Source organism: Myotis daubentonii, chromosome 3 (assembly GCF_963259705.1).
Source record: "Myotis daubentonii chromosome 3, mMyoDau2.1, whole genome shotgun sequence".
Classification (NCBI taxonomy): domain Eukaryota; kingdom Metazoa; phylum Chordata; class Mammalia; order Chiroptera; family Vespertilionidae; genus Myotis; species Myotis daubentonii.
In genome coordinates, this window is record NC_081842.1 from 45635772 (window position 1) to 45655192 (window position 19421).

The 19421-nt window shown below is 41.3% G+C and overlaps 1 protein-coding gene across 3 annotated transcripts in view; it reads left to right on the plus strand.

Moving 5' to 3' along the window:
• LOC132230217 (kininogen-1-like) overlaps positions 1-19421 on the plus strand; it is a 104485-nt gene that overhangs the window by 76435 nt on the left and 8629 nt on the right. The window contains exons 1-6 of one of the 3 annotated variants that reach the window (XM_059687327.1): positions 4124-4463; positions 8402-8512; positions 10281-10365; positions 14900-15072; positions 17331-17438; positions 18604-18688. In XM_059687327.1, coding sequence (XP_059543310.1) covers positions 4269-4463; positions 8402-8512; positions 10281-10365; positions 14900-15072; positions 17331-17438; positions 18604-18688 — 757 coding nt within the window. In that variant the 5' untranslated portion in view covers positions 4124-4268. Of the gene's footprint in view, positions 1-4123; positions 4464-8401; positions 8513-10280; positions 10366-14899; positions 15073-17330; positions 17439-18603; positions 18689-19421 lie in introns of those variants that run through there. The other 2 variants (XM_059687329.1, XM_059687328.1) reach the window with 2 other exon arrangements.

Here is a 19421-nt window from a genome sequence, read left to right on the forward strand (position 1 = left end):
TAGGTTTAAGTGGCGGTATTTTTGGCCTACAGCTTGGTTTTTTGCTTGATCCTGGTCGGGACTGGGGTCCTCTGTATCAGAGGTTTCATCTGCAGAATTTTGGTCCCGGTTTTGAGAGTCAGGGGAGGTGTCAGGGGGGTCTTCCTCCTCCTCTTCCTCGGGGAGAGGTGTGTCCTCCGGAGGAGGTCTGGGGTTGTGACTACGGGTAACTGGAAATGCGAGGATAGGAGTTATTTTAGATTTCTTGTGGATTTTTTAGGAGGTTGGGTGGGTTGGTTGGGGTTTAGGGATGTGAGTTCAGCCTCGAGGGCTCGGATTTCTTTGATAAGTTGGACGTGTTCGCGTTTTTGTTGTAGAATTTCCTTTAATGAGGAAACTTTTGGGTTAGGGAGATTTTTGCTTGCCGAATAGGATCGGAGGAGGGAGGGGGGCCGCGGAATGGTTCTAGGATGTTTAGTGAGGGGTCGGAGTTATAAGGAGGGGGCCTAAAGGATTTACTAGAGGTGCTATGAAGGGCCGGCGCTGTAAAACGCCAGGGTTCTTTATCATCGTGATAATGGGCGGCCTGATCCTCTAAGGTTTCCTCATCCTCCGGAGACAGGTGGTCCTCCCGATGTGTTTGGGAGGCGAGGGAAGGATAGATACTTGAGATTTTAGGGGGAGGGGGTTTAGATTTATTACAGATATTTGGAGATTTTTCGTCAGGTTGGGATTTAGTGATTTCTTTGGAGGGTGCCGTGGGCTCCTCAGGGATATCAACAGATATTGAAGGGCAGGCAGAGGGTGGCCGGGAACTATCTCTAAGGGCTGTTTCCGCTGTTTTTATAACGTCTTGGATGTCAGGGTCTTTAGGGTGGACCTTAAGGATATCTTGAATAAGATTTCAATATGAGAAGGTGGAGACAGGGATTTTTTCAGGGCCAAAGGTTTGATAGAAATCTTGAAGAGCATCGCCTACTCTTTTCCATCGTTTATGATCAATAGTGCCCTCTAGGGGAAATCATGGACAAGTTTCATGAATAAAGGAGAAGAATCGCCTAAGATCTTTTTTCTTAACCCTTACTCCCCGTGTCCTGAGGGACTCCTTGAGCCCACCTAGAAATACCTCATGAGAGTTCAATGAGTTGTCCATTATTTTTGGCTGGGTAGTTCTCAGGATCTCCTCCTCCACGTAAGCCTCTGGGACGTATAAACCCCGTGCCAGGTCAGCTCGGAATTTTATAAATCTCTGGTGATCCTTATGTAACCACTCTCCTTTTACCTTACGGCCTCTGCTCGCGTGTCATAGGTCGGGATGTATAACCCCCATACCAGGATAACGACCACTAAGACATAGCGAGCTCAGAGTTTGCCAGAGAGGGAGACACAGGTCGGGCCAGAGAAAAATTACTCTTCCGAGTGATTCAGAGTTTTCACTGCTGGCTTCGGGTACCTTTCATTCTTCCCCGGCGAGGTGAAGCGCTTATTAGTGGACTGGAGGGAGATCAAAGAAAACTAAAAAGGCCAGTCAAAGAGGGTGCCAAAAATGGTGAAAGCTTTCAAGAGGTATTTTGAAAATCTTGTTTGACAAGTTTCGGCTGCTTACCTCTCCAATGATCCGTCTCACGGTTGGGCGAAACCGCGGCGATCTGAATGCTGAGTGTTCACTCGCGAGTCAATACTGCGCGGCGACTCAAAGGGGTGCCTGGCCAGGCACTTCCAAGCAGATGTTCTCGCAGGGGGTCCCCAAGTCGCCACATTGGGTGCCAGAGTGTCCCGACCCGCGGGACAACAACGGGGGAACGAAGAGACACCCTAGGAGAATGAGACAAACAAGGGACACGAGAGAATGAAGGCAAGACAAGATTCTGATCAAGCCTCAAATTTTATTTTTTACAGCAGCAGATTATATTTGCTCCAGGGGCGACGGTGGGTAGCAGGGGTGGGTAGCGATTAGCCTATCAGCAAGTGGAAGCTGTTTGTTTGCGATGTGACAAATGGTGTGTGACGGTTATTCTTTATTGTTAGCTACAGGACACGCGTGGCTTCCAGCAACTGGGAACTGGAACTTTTAGTTTCTAGCAACTGGGAACTAGAGACTTGTAACGTTTAGTTTCTAGCAACTGGGAACTAGAGACTTCTAACGTTTAGTTTCTAGCAACTGGGAACTAGAGACTTCTAGTTTCTAAGATGGAGTTGCTTGTGCCATGGCTCCCAACAAGATACTTTCACAAATATTGCTTAAGTTATTGAAAATAGTACCTGGAAAACATGGGATCGAATGTTCTCAATTTATGTCCATTAAATGCATTTATAACATGCAAACACAGTTGCTACAGCTGAATAATGGGATAAGAAAGAATTCCTACTCTAGGGAGCTTACATTGTACTAGAAATTTAAACAAGATACAATTGATTGCTCCTTTTCTAGATTTGTTTTATTACACGATAACTAAAAAGTATTTGTTGTAGTCAATAAATTGGGCCTGGTATTAGTACCCAGATCAGCCTCCTCGAAAGTCACATGCTTTCCTGTTTATTATGCTGTCTGTATACACTGGCAAGTCCTGTTTCTGAATCTTCACTTGAAACACCCACCCTGATCAGCCCTGTGCTCCTTTCCAACTCTTCCTGAACCATGCAAATCAGTCATCTCCTCCCTCTCCCACCCTCAGTTTCTCCATTTTTGTGGGTCCCTCTTTCTTCCAAGTCTAAGAACTTACCCAAGTCGTTTTCATCCTTAGTTTCATTTCCTACATCTCCCACCACCCCCTGGTCCTGCCATACACACACTAGAACAGTGGTTCTCAACCTTGGCTGCACATTAGAATCACCTGGGAATCTTTTTAAAATCCTGATTTCTGGGCCTCATCCTCCGGAAATTCTGTTTCTTTGTTACTAATGTTGTGACCCCATCCCATAACAAAGAAACAAAATTTTCGGAGGATGAGGCTTAGAAATCAGGATTTTAAAAAGATTCCCAGATGATTCTAATGTGCAGCCAAGGCTGAGAACCAATGCACTAGACTAGAACTTCCCTTCTGCCATCATCACACACTTGAAACTGCTTCAGTAAGTCAGGGATTCTTAACCAACCAGCCCTAATATTAGATATAATTTATATGAACTAATTACCAGGCTCTGCACATATATTATCTCATTACTTCTCAGGAAACATCATAAGACATTATGATATCTCACTTTTCTAGATGAGAAATGGAAGCTCAGAAAGGCTATATGACCCTGATTTGCTCAGGATCACATAGCAGTTAAGTAGCAGAGGTGGATGGGAATCAAGGTTGGGCTTACTGCCAACCTCATGTTCCTGGCACTCTGCTACAAGGCCATCATTCAGCTTCCATCGATCCCTCTTTTCCAGGGGCTCTCAGGGAGATTGACTTGCCAAGCTAGGTACCCGATCACCAACAACAAAGAAACCAAACATCTTTTTGTGGGGAAGAGGGTAAGACTTGAAGGCAAATATCTACTAGCCCTTATCTTTAACCTACCTTTAGACTGCCTCTCCCTGAATAGTCTAACTTTACCTGAAAGGTCACTTAGGCTTGGTGAATGAAAGACCCCTATAAAGTCCACCAAACCAGAAACAAGAAAGAAGGACAGGGTAAGGAGGCTTCACTCAAACCACCTCTCTTTAAGTTTCTCCCCTGTCTCCTCCACCCTGGGAACATTTTCCTTTCTACAGCAGATCCAGTTGGATGGAGAGAGGCAAGCTTTGCCAGAGACCAGAAAGGATGCCCATTTTTAGTTTTCATTCATGCCAATGTCCTGGTGTGAGACTCCCTGCACTCACTATGTCCCTGTGCATGTGCTCTGCAGGAGTGCAAAGAAATTTTATTGAAAGGGGTCTGCACATGGTTGCATTGTTGTCACATGTAGTGACCTTCATACATAGCTTTGGGAAAGTCATTCGGGAAAGGGAATAGCAGGTGGTGTGTTTTTTTCTCCTCCTTTATTAGATTGTACTCTGATTTGCTATACAAACTTGTGCAATTGCCTGGAAATGTGCTCACACATGTCTCCCAAATAAGAACAAGCAGGTCAACAACCCAGTGTTGTAATGTACCAGCCTGAGATCTGCTTGGATAATCCAGAAGAGCCATTTGTCCTTTTGTAATAGGGAAAATAGTGAAGGGAAGCCAGGAAAAACCCTAAAGTGCTAAGGCAGAGAGAGGAGAGACAGAAGAGATAAGAGGCTGCAGAGGGTTAACATCAGCCTCCAAGTTAGCTTCCAATTCTTGGTGAAACTCCCAGAGGGAGACTGCTAAGTCATGAAGTTACTTGCCATCCTTTTCCTTTGTTCCAGGCTGCTAACAAGTTTAGCCCAAGAGGACCAACTGCAACAAGTTTACTGCAATGATGCGGATGTATTTAATGCTGTGGATGCAGCTCTGAAGAAATACAATGATGGAAGCAAAAGTGGCAACCAGTTTGTATTGTACCGCATAACTGAAGGCAACAAGACGGTGAGTGAGTTGTGTTTAACTTGAAGACATTTGGAATTTGTGCTATCATTTGAACCCAGGACAAACACACACACACACACACACACACACACACACACACACACACACACCACAAAAAAATCCCTGATAATTAAAGGTAGAGGGTTACAGCTCTTAGAATAAACCAACCCCACTCTCTGGGCTGGGACTTGAGCAGGGTATGACTAGTCCTCAAGCCTCCAAGGTTGGCCTCCTGGGTGATCAGAGGACAGGTATCCTAGGCTGAAATTAAAGAAAGGTAGATGGAGTCATTTGAAAGGGACTATGTAGAGTGGGAAAATCCAGAAACTCAGTCAGGCCACAGCATGAAGATTTACTTGGTGACTGGCCTTAAACTAAAATATAAAGACCTGCAAACCTCAAAGGGGAGGATGTGTTTAAGGGGATATGTCTAACACATACTGTATAATCTCACACATAAATGGAATCTAAATAAGTCAAACTTAACAGACGTAGAAAGTAGTATGATGGTTGCCAGGGACTGTGGGATGGGAGAAATGGGGAGGTGTTTGTCAAGGGTACAAACACTCAGTTATAAGAAGAGCCTGGTAGCTTAGTTCAATGGATGAGTGTCAACCTATGAACCATGAGGTGGTGATTCAATTCCCAGTCAGGGCACATGCCTGGGTTGCAGGCGTGAACCCCAGTGTGGGGTCTGCAGGAGGCAGCCAATCAGTGATTCTCTCTCATCATTGATGTTTCTATCTCTCTCTTCTTTTCCCTTCCTCTTTGAAATCAATAAAAATGTATTTTTAAAAATAAGATGAGGTGGCCTTGGGGGTCTAATGTACAACATAGTGAATAGAATTAAAAATACTATATTGTACAATTGAAATTTGCTTAAGGGCTATATTATAAGAGTTCTCACTACACACACAAAACAGGTAATTATGTGAGGTGACAATGTGTTAATTAGCTTATTTGTGGCAATAATTTCACAATGTATACATATAGCAAATCATCTTTTTGTATATCTTAAATATGTCATTTATTTATACTGTGATAAATATTCCTCAATAAATTATACCTTGATAAAACTAGGGTAAATGAGGAACAGTGGGGTATGTCAACAGGAGTCAGAAAAGAAGTTAATATAGTTCTACTATATTAGGTAAAATATCTACTATGAAGTCCCAATGGCTGAATGCATCAAGTGTAACAGCAATATTCTAGTTGGTTTTAAATATTCTTTATCACTGATGGATACACTCAGGTTGAAGATAAATCCTGACAGGATGTGTGATTCCAAGAAATACAACTGGATGCATCAAAACTACTGTATTAGGTTGAAGGGGTCGGGGGGAGTCGGGGGATGAAGGGTTTAGTTGGAATTTTGTTGTTGTTGTTGTTTATATGAAAACATTCAGAATGATGCAACTGAAAGGGAAAAAATCAAAATCAAACAAACTTTAGCTTTAATTCTCTTTAAAGTCAATCATCATCTTTGATAAAGGAAATATTAAGCAAAGCTGGCTCAGCAGACCACTCTTCTCTCCAAGGACATCCCTGGGAAGAGTTTGCCTGCCTGGCTTTGAGAACAAGCAAATCAGATACAACACAAGAGCACTTAAAGAATGTGTATGGTATCATGTATCTCTGTGGTAGGTCATTCCACAGGACGAATGCATATTTGACACACTGCCTTGTTGCATAACTGATCTATTTATTATCACATATAGTTATCATAACGTCATTGAGGGAGTGATACCACAGGGCATTATAAATACGTGGTACCATGGGTTCTCTTTTTTGCACTGTGCTTGACATCCCAAGCCCAATGACGTTACTCATATACCATGCCTGTCTCCACCAAATTTTTCCAACTCCTTTAATTTCTTCCAGTCTGTGTTTTCCACCTTTTGTTGCTCCAGTTCAAACAAATAACTAGGGGGACAAAATAGCTACCCTGATTTTCTTCCTTGTGGTCATTTTCCTGAAAGTTGGGGCCCAGTCTTTGGCTGTATCCATATAATGATCTTGGACACTGGAAAAAAACATCAAATAGGATCATATAACTTGCTGTCCAGCCTTAGTCAATAAACCTCTGGAACTTTTAAATAAAAGTGCACATGTAAACGTCCTGCATCCAGCATTGTTGAGCTGTCATCAACGTGCTTGTGTCTGTTTTACTGTTACAATATTAGGTAAATATGGAAGCAAAGCCATTCCACAGGGTCATTTTTAAAAAAGTAATTCTGGTTCTGTTTTCTAAAGAAATGGATAAATTCTTAATTTGGATCTATTTATAATTTCAGCTTTCTTCAGCTGCCAGTGTGTTATCCATCTTTAGCCTAAAAAACCTGGCATAAGAGATTTTTGTTTGTTCACATATGATCGTCTTAGACCCTTTTATATTTAGAAAATTAACATCTTTCTTTGGGGAAAATTCTTGGTTATTCTGCCATAACAGAATATGTATTAACTTGTAGATTCAGTGGTTTGATACCTATTTAACGATGTGCTGATATTCCAGAAGGATTTCTTGCATTGGTGAAAATTAAGATGGGACACAGGGAGGATATTTTTGTTTTTGATGTACCCTGCTTTGAAACTAAAAATGTTGTGTAATGCAAAAGAAAACAAATTATTTTTAAATGGAAAAAAATCAAAGTTAAAAAAATACAAGCTTTCAATAGTTTGTTCAAATGGACTTCACTATGTCTCTATGATAGTTTACTTCGGTGGAAGAAAAAAATCCATCCATTTGATATGATGAGATTAAAGAAAACAGCCCATTGGGCTTTTTATTTATTTATCTATCTAGTTATTTATTTATTTATTTATTTATTTATTTATTTATTTATTTATTTATTTATTTATTTCTGAAAGTAACATTGAGCCACTCTGATTTACAAACTAGTGTAGTCATGCGACTCCTGGTGCCTTCGGCAATATTTTATTGGTGTTGTCGTCATTGACATCTGTGGCAAACGCTTTGTTGTTGGGTATTTTTTTTTTCCTAAAATGTCCACAGAATCACTATCACCTACTGCTTTATCTAAATCTGAGACCCAAAACGAACCTCGGAACTATCATGTTTGACTCCATCATCTTCCAGATACAAATACTCTGACAAGTGAAGGGTCTAAGAGAGCCCGGCCCCTGGACTCAGGAGACCCGGGTCTGGGTTGGCCTTGCCTTTCCAAGGTGGGAGGCTGCCTGAGCTCTGCCCTCTCTACTTGGGCCTCCTTTCTCTCACCTGCAAAGTAAGGGGCTGGGCAGCAGCACCTCTCAGGTCTCCTGCTGCTCCAACATGCCAGGATTTTGCATCTAAAAGCTCATCTAACTCAGAACCTTTGAGCTTTAAAAGTTTTATTTATTATTTTATGGTATGTTAGAAAAAAATAGAAAACCAAACAAACCAAATAAAAATACTAAAATTAAATTAGTTATTACCCATAACTAATCCCATCATCCAGAGAGACCTGTTAACATTTTTTTTTCAAAAAATGACAAAAGAAAGTACTCTTGTTTGTTCGTTTGTTTTCTAATTGTAAAAGTAATATATATTTGTTTTCAAAAAATACTCAGACAATTTAGGAATGTTTGTTTAAAGAAGAGACTAAATGATAACCATAAATTCACCACTGAGACGATATGTTAACAGCTTTGTTGCATAACTTTTCAGGTTTTTAAAATCCTATATGTGCATGTAATTTGGTTGCTACAAAAATAGGGTAATACTATGTATACTACTTTGTTACTTGAAAATACATGTTTATAAATATATTATGAACATTCTTCCAAGTATTTATAACTTTCAGTATTTTTAGTAAATGTTTTGCTCTTGTTGAATTAAATCAATATCAGATATACATAACTGCACCAGATCCCTCTCCAATGGTCTGCTGTTGTCAGTTGAACGAGCCCTAATGTATCTTTGATTGCTTTTTTTCCAGGGAGACCAGGAAATATTTTATTCTGTCAATTACGAAATCAAGGAGGGCGACTGTCCTGTTCAAAGTGGCAAAACCTGGCAGGACTGTGACTATAAAGAAGCTGAGCAAGCTGTAAGTGTGGTGGTCCAGAGCCTCGAGTTTTCTCAATCGAGACTGGGGAGTTATTCTATTAGTGCTGGGGGTGATGAGTACTGTGGAGCCTGTTTATGAGGGGTGCACATAAATGCTTATATGTGTACAGAAGGCAAATGGTTGATGTCTATGTTCTTGCACAGACAGAAAGGGCATGAGAGGCCAGCCATGAGATTGGAGAAAGCCCTCCCATGAAGAGGGGACTCCTATGACCAATTGGGTGCTTTATTTGTGCAGACCTGAGTTGGAATTCTACTCTGCCTCTAATTAGCTGACCACTTTTAACCCATGGGCTCCCTTGAAAAAGGGAGGTAAAATTGACCTAAATTGGAAGATGAAAGGAGATACATATGAAAAGACCTTGTTTTAATAACAAGGTATCTTAACCAAATGCCTAACATCTGTTTGCCACACCACAGCTGGTTGTTTGGCCTTACCTGGGGAGCTAACAGCCAGTGTCTGCCAGGAAGGAAGCCACTCTTTACACAGTCCATGGACTCACCTCTTTAATGTGTCAAAACGTTATTGGTAGAAATGGGGTGTCCACTGGTGGGAAGTGGGGGATCCCTTTCCCCACTGGATGTTGGGGATTCGGTCCTCATGATATCTTGAGAAAAAGAATTTTCTAAGACTCACACAAGAAGATGAGAGATCTTTATTTGTGTGGAATTCCATATCTGCATTTCTAAAGTCCCATTTCCCTTAAAACAGTCCTAAAAGAGGTTCAGCCAAACCAATGTCCCAAGTTTCCATTCCATGATGGAGCTGGGTCCGGCACAGCATCAGGCTAGTTCCCATCCATTAGTCCATTGTGTGTGTGTTGGGGGGGGGGGGGAGCATATGGATGTAGGCCCTGTGGGTGTATGCAGGGAAGTGTGTCCCCTGCAACAAGAGAGCCAGGAGCCCCAGTGTGCAAGAGAGGCAAGAGAGAGAACTCCTTTGTTTAGGAGTTTAATATCTGAAATCTTCCCGTGCTTGCAAGTGGCCACACCAACTATGTTCCCAGGGGTGACTGACAGACAAGTACCTTCCCTAGGTCACCCAGACTTTACTGGGCATGTGTCTATTTGGCCTTCCCTTTGCTCATTTTCAGTTAATAACTGGTTATTACGATGGTATCAAAAACACCTCATCCACTGCGCAGTTGAACCCTGAAGTTGAACTGTTAAGAGGAGAGTTTGGCAGGCTAGTTTTAGGGCACTGTGCTCACCTTGCTGAAAAAGAAATATCAACAGTGCTCCAAAAATAACATTGTTTTAAAACCTCACTATCTATACTGCCTCTCCTCTGGACATCTCATGAATATCAATAGCTTGTAAATAATAATGATTAGACTACAAAAGCATTCATTCTTGTGTCTCAAAACTCTGTTAGAAAAAAATCTTGTTTTAAATAAGAGAAAAGCCATACTTAGCAACAGCACTAGGTGCACTTCTCCATCTGAAAGATTAAGATAAATGGTTTCTTTCTTTCTTTCTGCCTTTCTTCCTTCCTTTCTTTCTTCTTTCTTTCTTTCTCTTTCTTTCTTTCTTTCTTTCTTTCTTTCTTTCTTTCTTTCTTTCTTTCTTTCTTTCTTTCTTCTTTCTTTCTTTCTTTCTTTCTTTCTTTCTTTCTTTCTTTCTTTCTTTCTTTCTTTCTTTCTTTCTTTCTTTCTTTCTTTCTTTCTCCTTCCTTCCTTCCTTCCTTCCTTCCTTCCTTCCTTCCTTCCTTCCTTCCTTCCTTCCTTCCTTCCTTTCTTTCTTTCTAGGCCACAGGAGCATGCATGGCGACCATAGAAAAGATACCAAATGTGGAATTCTCTGTAGCTACCCAGACCTGCCACATTACTTCAGGTAGGTGATACATAGGGTGGCACTGTCCTTGGGGAAAAGAACCATTTCATGTGGGGCCAGGAGCATAACCTGGACAATGACCCTTCCCAGAGAGCAGTGGGTGGCTGCCTTGGGGGGTTGGGGGGTGTCTGTCATGGCAGAGTCCCGAGGTGGGGCCAGGCTACTGCCAATCATCCCCTGGCCTCTCTCTGGACAGCGACACTGAATTAGGTGTGTACAAAGGCCCTGGGAAAGGACTAGAAAATGTGCCACATGCTTCAATTGTGGGGGTGTCCTAGAGCCAGAAAAGCACAGGCTTTGAGGTCAGATCTGGCCTATAATCTTTCAAAAGCTCTTCACCTTTTTGGTTTCCCTTCTCCTTAAAAGGGGATCAGAGTAATTCTCACTTCAGAAGGTTATTGTAGACTGAAACTAGATGGCAGGCTTGAAGTTAAAGCATAAAAATGTGTTGATGATCATCACAATAAAAGTAATCATAGCTGACATTTATTGAGCACTTATTGCTAGCCACGGTGCTAATCGTTTTACATATGTTGATTTATTTCATCCTCACAGCAATTCTATGAGGCAGTGTTAATATTCTCATTTTATAAATGAGGAAACCCAGGCCCACCACAGTTAAGTATCTTGCCCAGTATCCCATAGCTAACAATTAGCAGAGTTGGTAGAGTAGACCTTGTAAGAATGAAGAAACTTCTGCAGAGATATAACCACTATTAGCTCCTTCCCTCTGGTGGCAGAGTGGCTGGGTGCAGAAGAATGGGCACCTCTAGGAACTGTCAGTCACAAAAGCCAACCCAGAACTGGCCTTTTGGAAGATAGGGTTTTAATATAGGAGGCTTCAGAACAGTATCTTCAGCCACACTCGTGAACATCAGTGAAGGAGCCATTGTTCTATAGTCATCCATAAAGAACCCACAAAAACTATATTTCTTGAGTGTCAGCTCTTGCAACAAGTGGAATTCAAAGAAAAACAGTACAAAACAGAAAAGAAAGCAGAATTAAAAAAAAAAAATTGGTAGCTTTTATTATTTAGTTTAAGAACTTTAGCTCATAAGCAAATTTTCACATGATCCAGAACACAGCACTTATATACTATGAGAGAAAAAGCTCTTTGCCACTCTTTGTAGATCCACAATTACTACTAGGTCCACAATCCCTTATCTGTGGGAAACCGCCTATTGTCTTCACTAGCAGAGAGGTATGGACAGAGAACCTGGAAGGCTGGTGACCATTGAAGACCTAGCAAAGGTCAGAGCTGTGCACCCAGTGTTAGTCCAGGCAATGGTAGCTGAAGCAACTTCCCCACCAGATAGTCATGTAAATCCTTATTGATAAGATAGTCTGTGTGTTACTGGAACTGGCCTGCCTAAGGGCTATGGGTGTTTCCCAAACCAATAAAAGGTTGGCGAGGCCTGAGCACCAGTGGAAGTCCTTCCCCTTGAGTTGGACTTACCTGCCTGGCCCCCCAATATTTCCAAATTATCTCGTCTCTTCTCTTTCATTTGTATGTGGCTCCTCTTCCAGATCCTGAACCCTGAACCACGCGGGACGTAGGGGGAAACATTTACAACACTTATCTGAAACCTGTTTGGCCAAATGTTTCAGGATTCAAAATTTAAAATCTTTTTTAAGTTTTTTAAAAATCTGCCTAGAAATGTTGGAGCAGGATGAAAAATCATTCCATTGCCTGGAAAAACTGAATTTACATCTTTCACCCTCAAAAGACTGTGCCATCTCTCCTCTTACCCCAGTCAGAGCTGCCCTTGAGGTCAGCAAACCAGTCTCTGGTATCTACTGCCTTCCCTCTCCCCCTTCTGTGTTCATCAATCTTTGTTCTCCCTTCAGTAATTCTCTCTCCTTTCCTATGTAAGTCCCCTCCAGTCTGTTAACTTTGTCCACCGCCCTGATGCAATATACCCTCTGCAAGGGAGAACAGTGAGGAAAGCTATGAATATTCACCCAGTAAATCTTTTTTGTGACACACATGCTTATGGAGTGAGTGCCAAGAAACAGCTGCAGGGGGAGTTATGAGGGACACTGTTGTAGAACACTGTTGGCCCCCTGATTCTGTTTGGGTCCTACACACTTGGACAGTGAGAGCCCAAGGCAAAGGGGCCCAGGATGCCTTCATGGTTTCCTCTTTATAGCGTGTGCCTCTACTGACCAGCGGGTTAAGACTATCTGTTATAAACATTACTTGGTAACTTAATACAAGCTCACTCCTGTTTTAATATTTTATATTATTTTATTAAAATCCAGTCAGTGGCACCCCATTGTTACTGTCAACTGTTAGGTTAGGTGGCTCAGGAGGCGGCGCAAGAAATAGAGTCCAGTGAATCAGAAAAGAAAGGAAAGGAAAAGGTTTATTCTGCGTCCCCGGGAGACCCACGTACCCTCAGGACAGGGCATGTGGATTCACACCAACAGGGAGGGGGGCGCTTTTTTTATACTGCAGTTGGGTGAGGGGCGGGGACGTGAGCTGAGGAATTCTCTGCCGCAGGGGATGGGCGGGGGTATTCAGAAGAAGTCCCTATCTGTGTGGGGGTATGTGGATTCAGGGAGAAGAAGCTGGTATCTGTGTCTGGCACGTTGATCTGTGAGAAATTCCAGGGGAAGTCCATTGTCTCATCACATGTCTGCATGTATCTGAACCTGGGCTCTCTCCAACCTAACATCGACCACTCTTAATTCACTTCAGTGGGTCTATGCACACCCTAAAATTACATGGAGAAGGTTGTGAGTACCAGCATTTTCCTGGAGAGGGCCCATAGTTATCAGGTTCACCAAGCAGCCCATGACCCTTGGAATATAGTTCATAGCCCCTGGCCTCCAGAGAGTGGCCTGGGCTCCACAGCAGAGGACTCTATTAATTGTCCAGACCTCAATCTCCAGTCCCAGTCTCCTGCTTTAAGCCCCAGTAAAAAGTATACACCGCATCCCACAGGCTGCCTCTGACTCATCCTACTTCCTTGAGAGCCATTCCTCCCTTTGTTCCTTCTTCTTAGGCTCACACTACTGGAAACCAAGATCAACAGTAATTAATATAAATGTGAGAAATGAGTCAGAAAGCTGACCTGGACTCTTTTGATATTCACAGGGTGAATATTTACATTTTTTATCTACTGTTGACTCAATGGCCTAAAGCAAACTCCCCCCCAAAACCTGACAATCTTACTGTTTACTAAACATTACCATTGATATGTCTGTTTGCATTCCTAAAAGGCAATTGTGTATTCTAGGAAATAACAGTAGCCATAAAAGAGACTCAGTGGAACTTTACTACTGTTGAGTTTTCCCTGGCTTCCCCCCATAATTCCAAATTAATATTTCTTGTCTTCTGTGTCAATTTGCACATCAGCTCTTTCTCCAAGCCTTTGAACCCGGAAGCCACTCTGGCCATGGCCTTTCTCATCACACTTTATGTTGCCCAGTTGACCTTGACCACTATACACCCCTCTTAGCTAGGCCTCTTCTCCTCACGAAAGTCTTTCTTGAGCTCACTCTGGGCTCCTGCCTTTCCAAGCTCTTCCCAAATTATTTTGAAATATTCATCTGCACTTATGTCTCTCCCACTCAACTTTGCCCAAGGGCTTCATGACTGCCAAGGCTGACCAGCAACCCCTGAATGATGGATGAACAGATTACTCAGACACAGTTTGACTGTGAGAGAGAGGGCTAAGGGGCTCCTGGCTCTAGCGGACAGAGCAGCCTGGATTGCCTGCCTTGTTAGCCTTTTATTGCAGTTTTTATCTCTAGATACAATCAAAAGGGTGAGTAATCTTGGGAGGACACAGGTGTTTACATTGTCCTCTAGGCAAGGTCATCCAGGGTTGAAGCATAAGGATTCCAGTAAAAAACTGGAGTCTGTATGTAATCAGACTTGTTTGGAAAGGTCACGAATAATTAGGGGCGCCGCCTTCAACACTCCCCTATTTCTCCTCTAAGTCGGAATTCTGATAAACAGGGGAGGTTGCCTTCCACACACTTCCCTTTTATCAGAAAGTCCTCCTTACAACTTTCCAACCAAGTCCCTTGTGCTCCCCAACACACCACAGTGACCATTACTAACAAGTTAATGTAACCATTCAGTCTAGCTCAACACATGACATTACAGAAGGAGCAAAATATGTACATGTTTGTTGAAATGAATTGATACAAAACATATTATATCCTGAATAAGGCTTCAAGGAGCTTTAATTAACACTGGAAAAAAAAATAATATCATATCTGTAGCATTTTACTTTTGTATAAGAGGATAAATTAATGTATTATGTCTATAATTTACAATTTTTTAAAATAAATTTAAAATAATTATGCACAATAGTATGCACATAAGATGTTCATAAGTCAATGGTAGGTTTTTTCTCTTGACAAAAAGCAGTCCTGTGTTCTCTTTTTCTAATATATACTAGAATGTACTAGAAAGTTGTTTACCAGGGTCTTCAAAATTATCTTACTTATTTAGGACAATGTATCTAAATGTGGTTTTGCTCATTAACGCTGCCCTTTTGCCTACTCTTTCTTTGTCAAGCCAAGGGCCCTGTGGTGACCTCCCAGTATGACTGCTATGGCTGCCTGCACCCCATAAGGACTGTCCCCCCAGACTTCGACCCTGTTCTGAGACATGGCATTGAACATTTTAACAACCACACTAATCATTCCCACCTCTTTGCTCTTAAAGAAGTAAAAAGGGCACAGAGACAGGTTTGTGCTTTAGTTTCTCACAGTATTGTTAAATTTTGTTGGATCTTTATGTTTAGGGTTTCATAACCTAAAATAAACCATTGGTCAATAGAAAACCTATGATTCCATGACTGGTGGTGAGGGAGCTCTTCTATGTCCTCATCTGACTGGCATAGGAAGTAAAGAGCTTTCTCTTGAGTCAAAGTGATTGGAATACTGCAATATATAAAGGGCAGAAGTGTGGCTAATAAGACCCTGGCTCTGAGGTTGGTTTTAATGAATGGGTAGTCAAAAATACATGTTTTTCTTAGAGATGGTGAGATGAAAAGATCATTCTAGCCTTAAGGTTTTAAGAAAATTACATTATAACTTAGTTATCATGAGTCAAACATGGCTCCAAAATATTAAATGGTAACCAAACAGTTGGCACGGCTTTCTGAGCACTCTCTAAATTATAGTTTTCATATCATTAAAAGAAAGTAAATACTTGTAAATCTGGCTTTTTCATTGACCCTGTTCACTAAGTCTTTACTGACAGTTGACTGGGTCCTGCCGGGAGCCGGTCCATCCTTGCTGTTTCAAGGGACCTGGCATATATGGCATACTGTTCATAATATGTTTGCTCACCTTCTTGGCACTATGTGTTTTAACCAAGGCTACCTCTCTGAGAAAGGTTGTTTCCCCAAGTAGGGATTTTCCCCTGAAGTTAGGGAGGGAATAAAACCCCTTAACTAAGTGCCAGGTGGGTAATTAATCACTTTAACTATGAATAATCATGCTTAAGCTACATAATCTTTACTCCCTGGAATAGAGATAAGAAACGCCCTAACCTTTGGAATAGAGATTGATAGGATTGGAATCAACTGGTATAAATACAGATGTAACAAGACAACAGGACGCAGAACCTAGACACAGAACCTAGAGACAGAAGAACTTCGCTGGAGAGAACATGGCAAAAGATCCTGGACAGAATCTGGCCACAGAACCTAGAGACAGAACCTAGCGAGAGAACCTGGCCGAAGAACCTAGAGACAGAACCTGGCTACAGAACCTGGCTAGAACATGGCAAGAGAACCTGACTAAAACCTGGTGACTGAACCTGGCTGGAGAACCTGGACAGAACCTGGCTGGAGAACCTAGCAAGAGAACATGGACACAGAACCTGGCTGGAGATCCTAACCAGAACTTCGCTGGAGATCCTGACCAGAACTTGGCTAGAGATCCTGGCTAGGCTGCTGATCAACTGAACGCTGTCTCCGTGTCATTCCTTCTTTGCCGACTCCGTCCACACCTTTGGGGACCCCTGGACCTGCTGGGGTTGGACCCCAGCAGGGTCCCTTATATTTCAGTGTTTAATTATGAGGGACTTACTTTAGTCAGTAACATTCCCTGCTTTTAATAGACCATCCAACTTCCCTTCATACAAGATGCATGTTCTACCAAATTATGTTCATAGCGAGCTATCGGGGTGGGACTAGTCCAAGATAGAGCAGCACAAAACTTACTGCCTGACTGTCTGGAAACCTGAGAACTTATCAGTAAAGGCCATTCTAGCTCCAAAGTGTTTTTAACCCTTTGAGTTGGCAATACCACTGCCCAGCTCAGGCACCCACCCCTGCTCTTCATGTGGTTGGTGCTGCCTCCTCAGAGCAATCTTCATTAAGCTCCTCATCTAACGCCGCCCCAGCCATTCTCAAACATATCAACCCCTTTTTCTTTCTTCATAGCACCTGCCAGTCTCTGAAATAAATGTATGAATGCATTTGTTTACTGGTATTTTATCTGCAGTATCTTTCCACAAGAAGGTAAATTCCATGACAACAGACACCTTGTTATTCTTATTTCACAGGGGTTAAAACAGTGCCTGGTGTATAGTAGACACTCAATAAAAAGATAAATGAAAAGAAAAGTGTTTTTAACCATCTACAAAAGTATTATTAATATTTCACTAAATTAAAAGAACATTATTTTTCTGTTGCCTGGCAGAGGAAATGTTGCTAGGTTTTTCTTAAGAAAATACAGTAATTCCACTTATATATTGCTTTTTATTTTCAGATATGAATGAGTGTGTGTGTGTGTGTGTGTGTGTGTGTGTGTGTGTGTTGAGGAGTGTGAGAGTCATAAAGCGCTCAATGTTTATTCAGTCATGACTTTTGCCTAGTAATAGGAGTTTATATTTTTGAGAACTTGCAATATCCCAGGCAGTATTCTAAGTTCTTCATAACACAGTGAATAATGTTTAAACTGCCCTTTAACTATTCAATTCAACATTGTTTCAGGTGGTGTCTGGATGGAACTATGAAGTTACTTACTTAATTCAGCAAACTAGTTGTTCCAAGGAGAATTTTAAGTTCTTAACCCGACACTGCAAGGCCCTTCCCAATGGTGTAAGTAGGCAAAAATTGAATTATAATGTTATTAGCATTTGGTGTCCTGTATTTACAGGTGTGGGAATACTCAGCTACATCGGAAGACTTGACAGTAAGATTTTAGATGACATGCATAAATTCACAGCCACATTCTCCATGTCACTAGTCAAGCTGCTTTACCTACCTGGTCAAAAGATCTGTACATCTGGCAATAAGCATTCACAGATATAACCGGGGCTTGAGATAAAATGATGCCATGTCAAGTTTGTCTGACATGTCTTCACACTTTCCTGTCTCCCTTTCTTCCCCACCTGCTTAAGGTCCTTCCCGGTGCTCCTGAGCCGGTGCTCCTGAGCCCTGGACGCTCCTTAACTTCAAACTTGCCTTTGCTTATTTTTCCCCTCCTCTCTCTTTTTATTTTTTTATTTTTAAAAATATAGTCCTGAACCTCCATAACTGTATCAGAACCAACACTATGTTACAAGAGAAGATCACAAGGTGGCAGTAGTTAGTGCATGTGCAGATGCCTAAGGCACAATGACCATCCCAGGGATATTTGCATTTTAGCAGAAAACTACTTACAGCAAGGGATTGTTTCAAGCCCTTTAGTCTGTTGTTCTACTTCTACAATTCTATTACGTGGAAAGAATATGAGAAACCCAGACAGTAAGATATTAATTTCAGCATTATTATTAATAGAATAACATTGGAAATGTTTTCAACATTAGGGAATGTTTAAATAACTTACAGTATATCCATACAGTAGAATATATGCAGCCATTAAAGTATGTTTACAGAATTTTTTAGTGACTTAGTAAAATGGTTATTATAATATGGTAAGTTAAAAAATATATAAAATTATAGATACATATTAATTTAAATATATAAAGTAAATGTATTTATCAAAAGTGATGTAGGGGACCTGGCTGGTTTGATTCAGTGGACAGAGCGTCAGACTGTGGACCAATAGTAGGTATTCTTGTCATCTTATTTCATTTGTCTGTGTAAATAAATTTATTGTTGTTAATGCTAATATCTAATTGTTTCTTATTCTCTCTTTTGCAATGGGATTATGTTTTGTTTGTTTTCTATGTGAAGTCAACATCCTATATTTAATGTTACTAGTTGTTTACTTTAAAAGTTCTTAAAAATATTTTTAACTTATTTACTTCTGAAAAACTAGGTTACTGATGAATGTACAGATCTTGCATACGTGGATCCTCAGCTAAGAATTGCTTCCTTCTCACAGAAGTGTCAGATTTTATCAGGTATGTGATAATACATGTTTGTGCTCTAGTAGTACATGTTGATCCCAGATAACTGGCAAGGTGTTTTTATAGGAATTGTGCTTTAGGTCCCATGGTATAATCAACAACCTTACAGCTGTATCCCATTTCTGCACAGTTGTGTTATAGCTGATGCAGTTAGGACTACTCTGCAAGTGACCAGAGGTAATACGGTGTCAGAAAGAAAGATTTATGTTCTTTGGGCAAAGATGATCTCCAGATGCAATGTCAGCTGGTCGTCCTTGTGTATAAGATGTCACTACATCAGGTGTTATAAATTGGGAAAGCTCTTTCTCCTTTTTATTAACTCAGAATAAAATCCTTCTAATAAATACTTTTTTTTCTGCATGTTATAATGGAGGGAAAGTGAGATAGATAGTGCACATTTATGGTCAAGCCAGTGTTTCTTATACCAAGAGTTGGCTTTTCTCATACTTGGAAGATATTTGCATACATTCCACAGTGAGAAGCATCATTGAAGCTCCCTGCTCACCAGAATCAGAGGACTTAAAACTTTCCCACTAGAGAATCATTCCGTTAAATGAAGCGTTGCTTTTTTACACTTTCTTTCAAAAATGCAAAAACCTAGGAACAGTGCAACACATTGATATTGAAGGTGTACTAACTAACACCTTCTGATGGAAAGTTTCCCTAAATGCCCTTGACTCTGAGGAGAGGAAAAGAGGGCAGGCAGTAAGGTGAAGGTCACACAGAC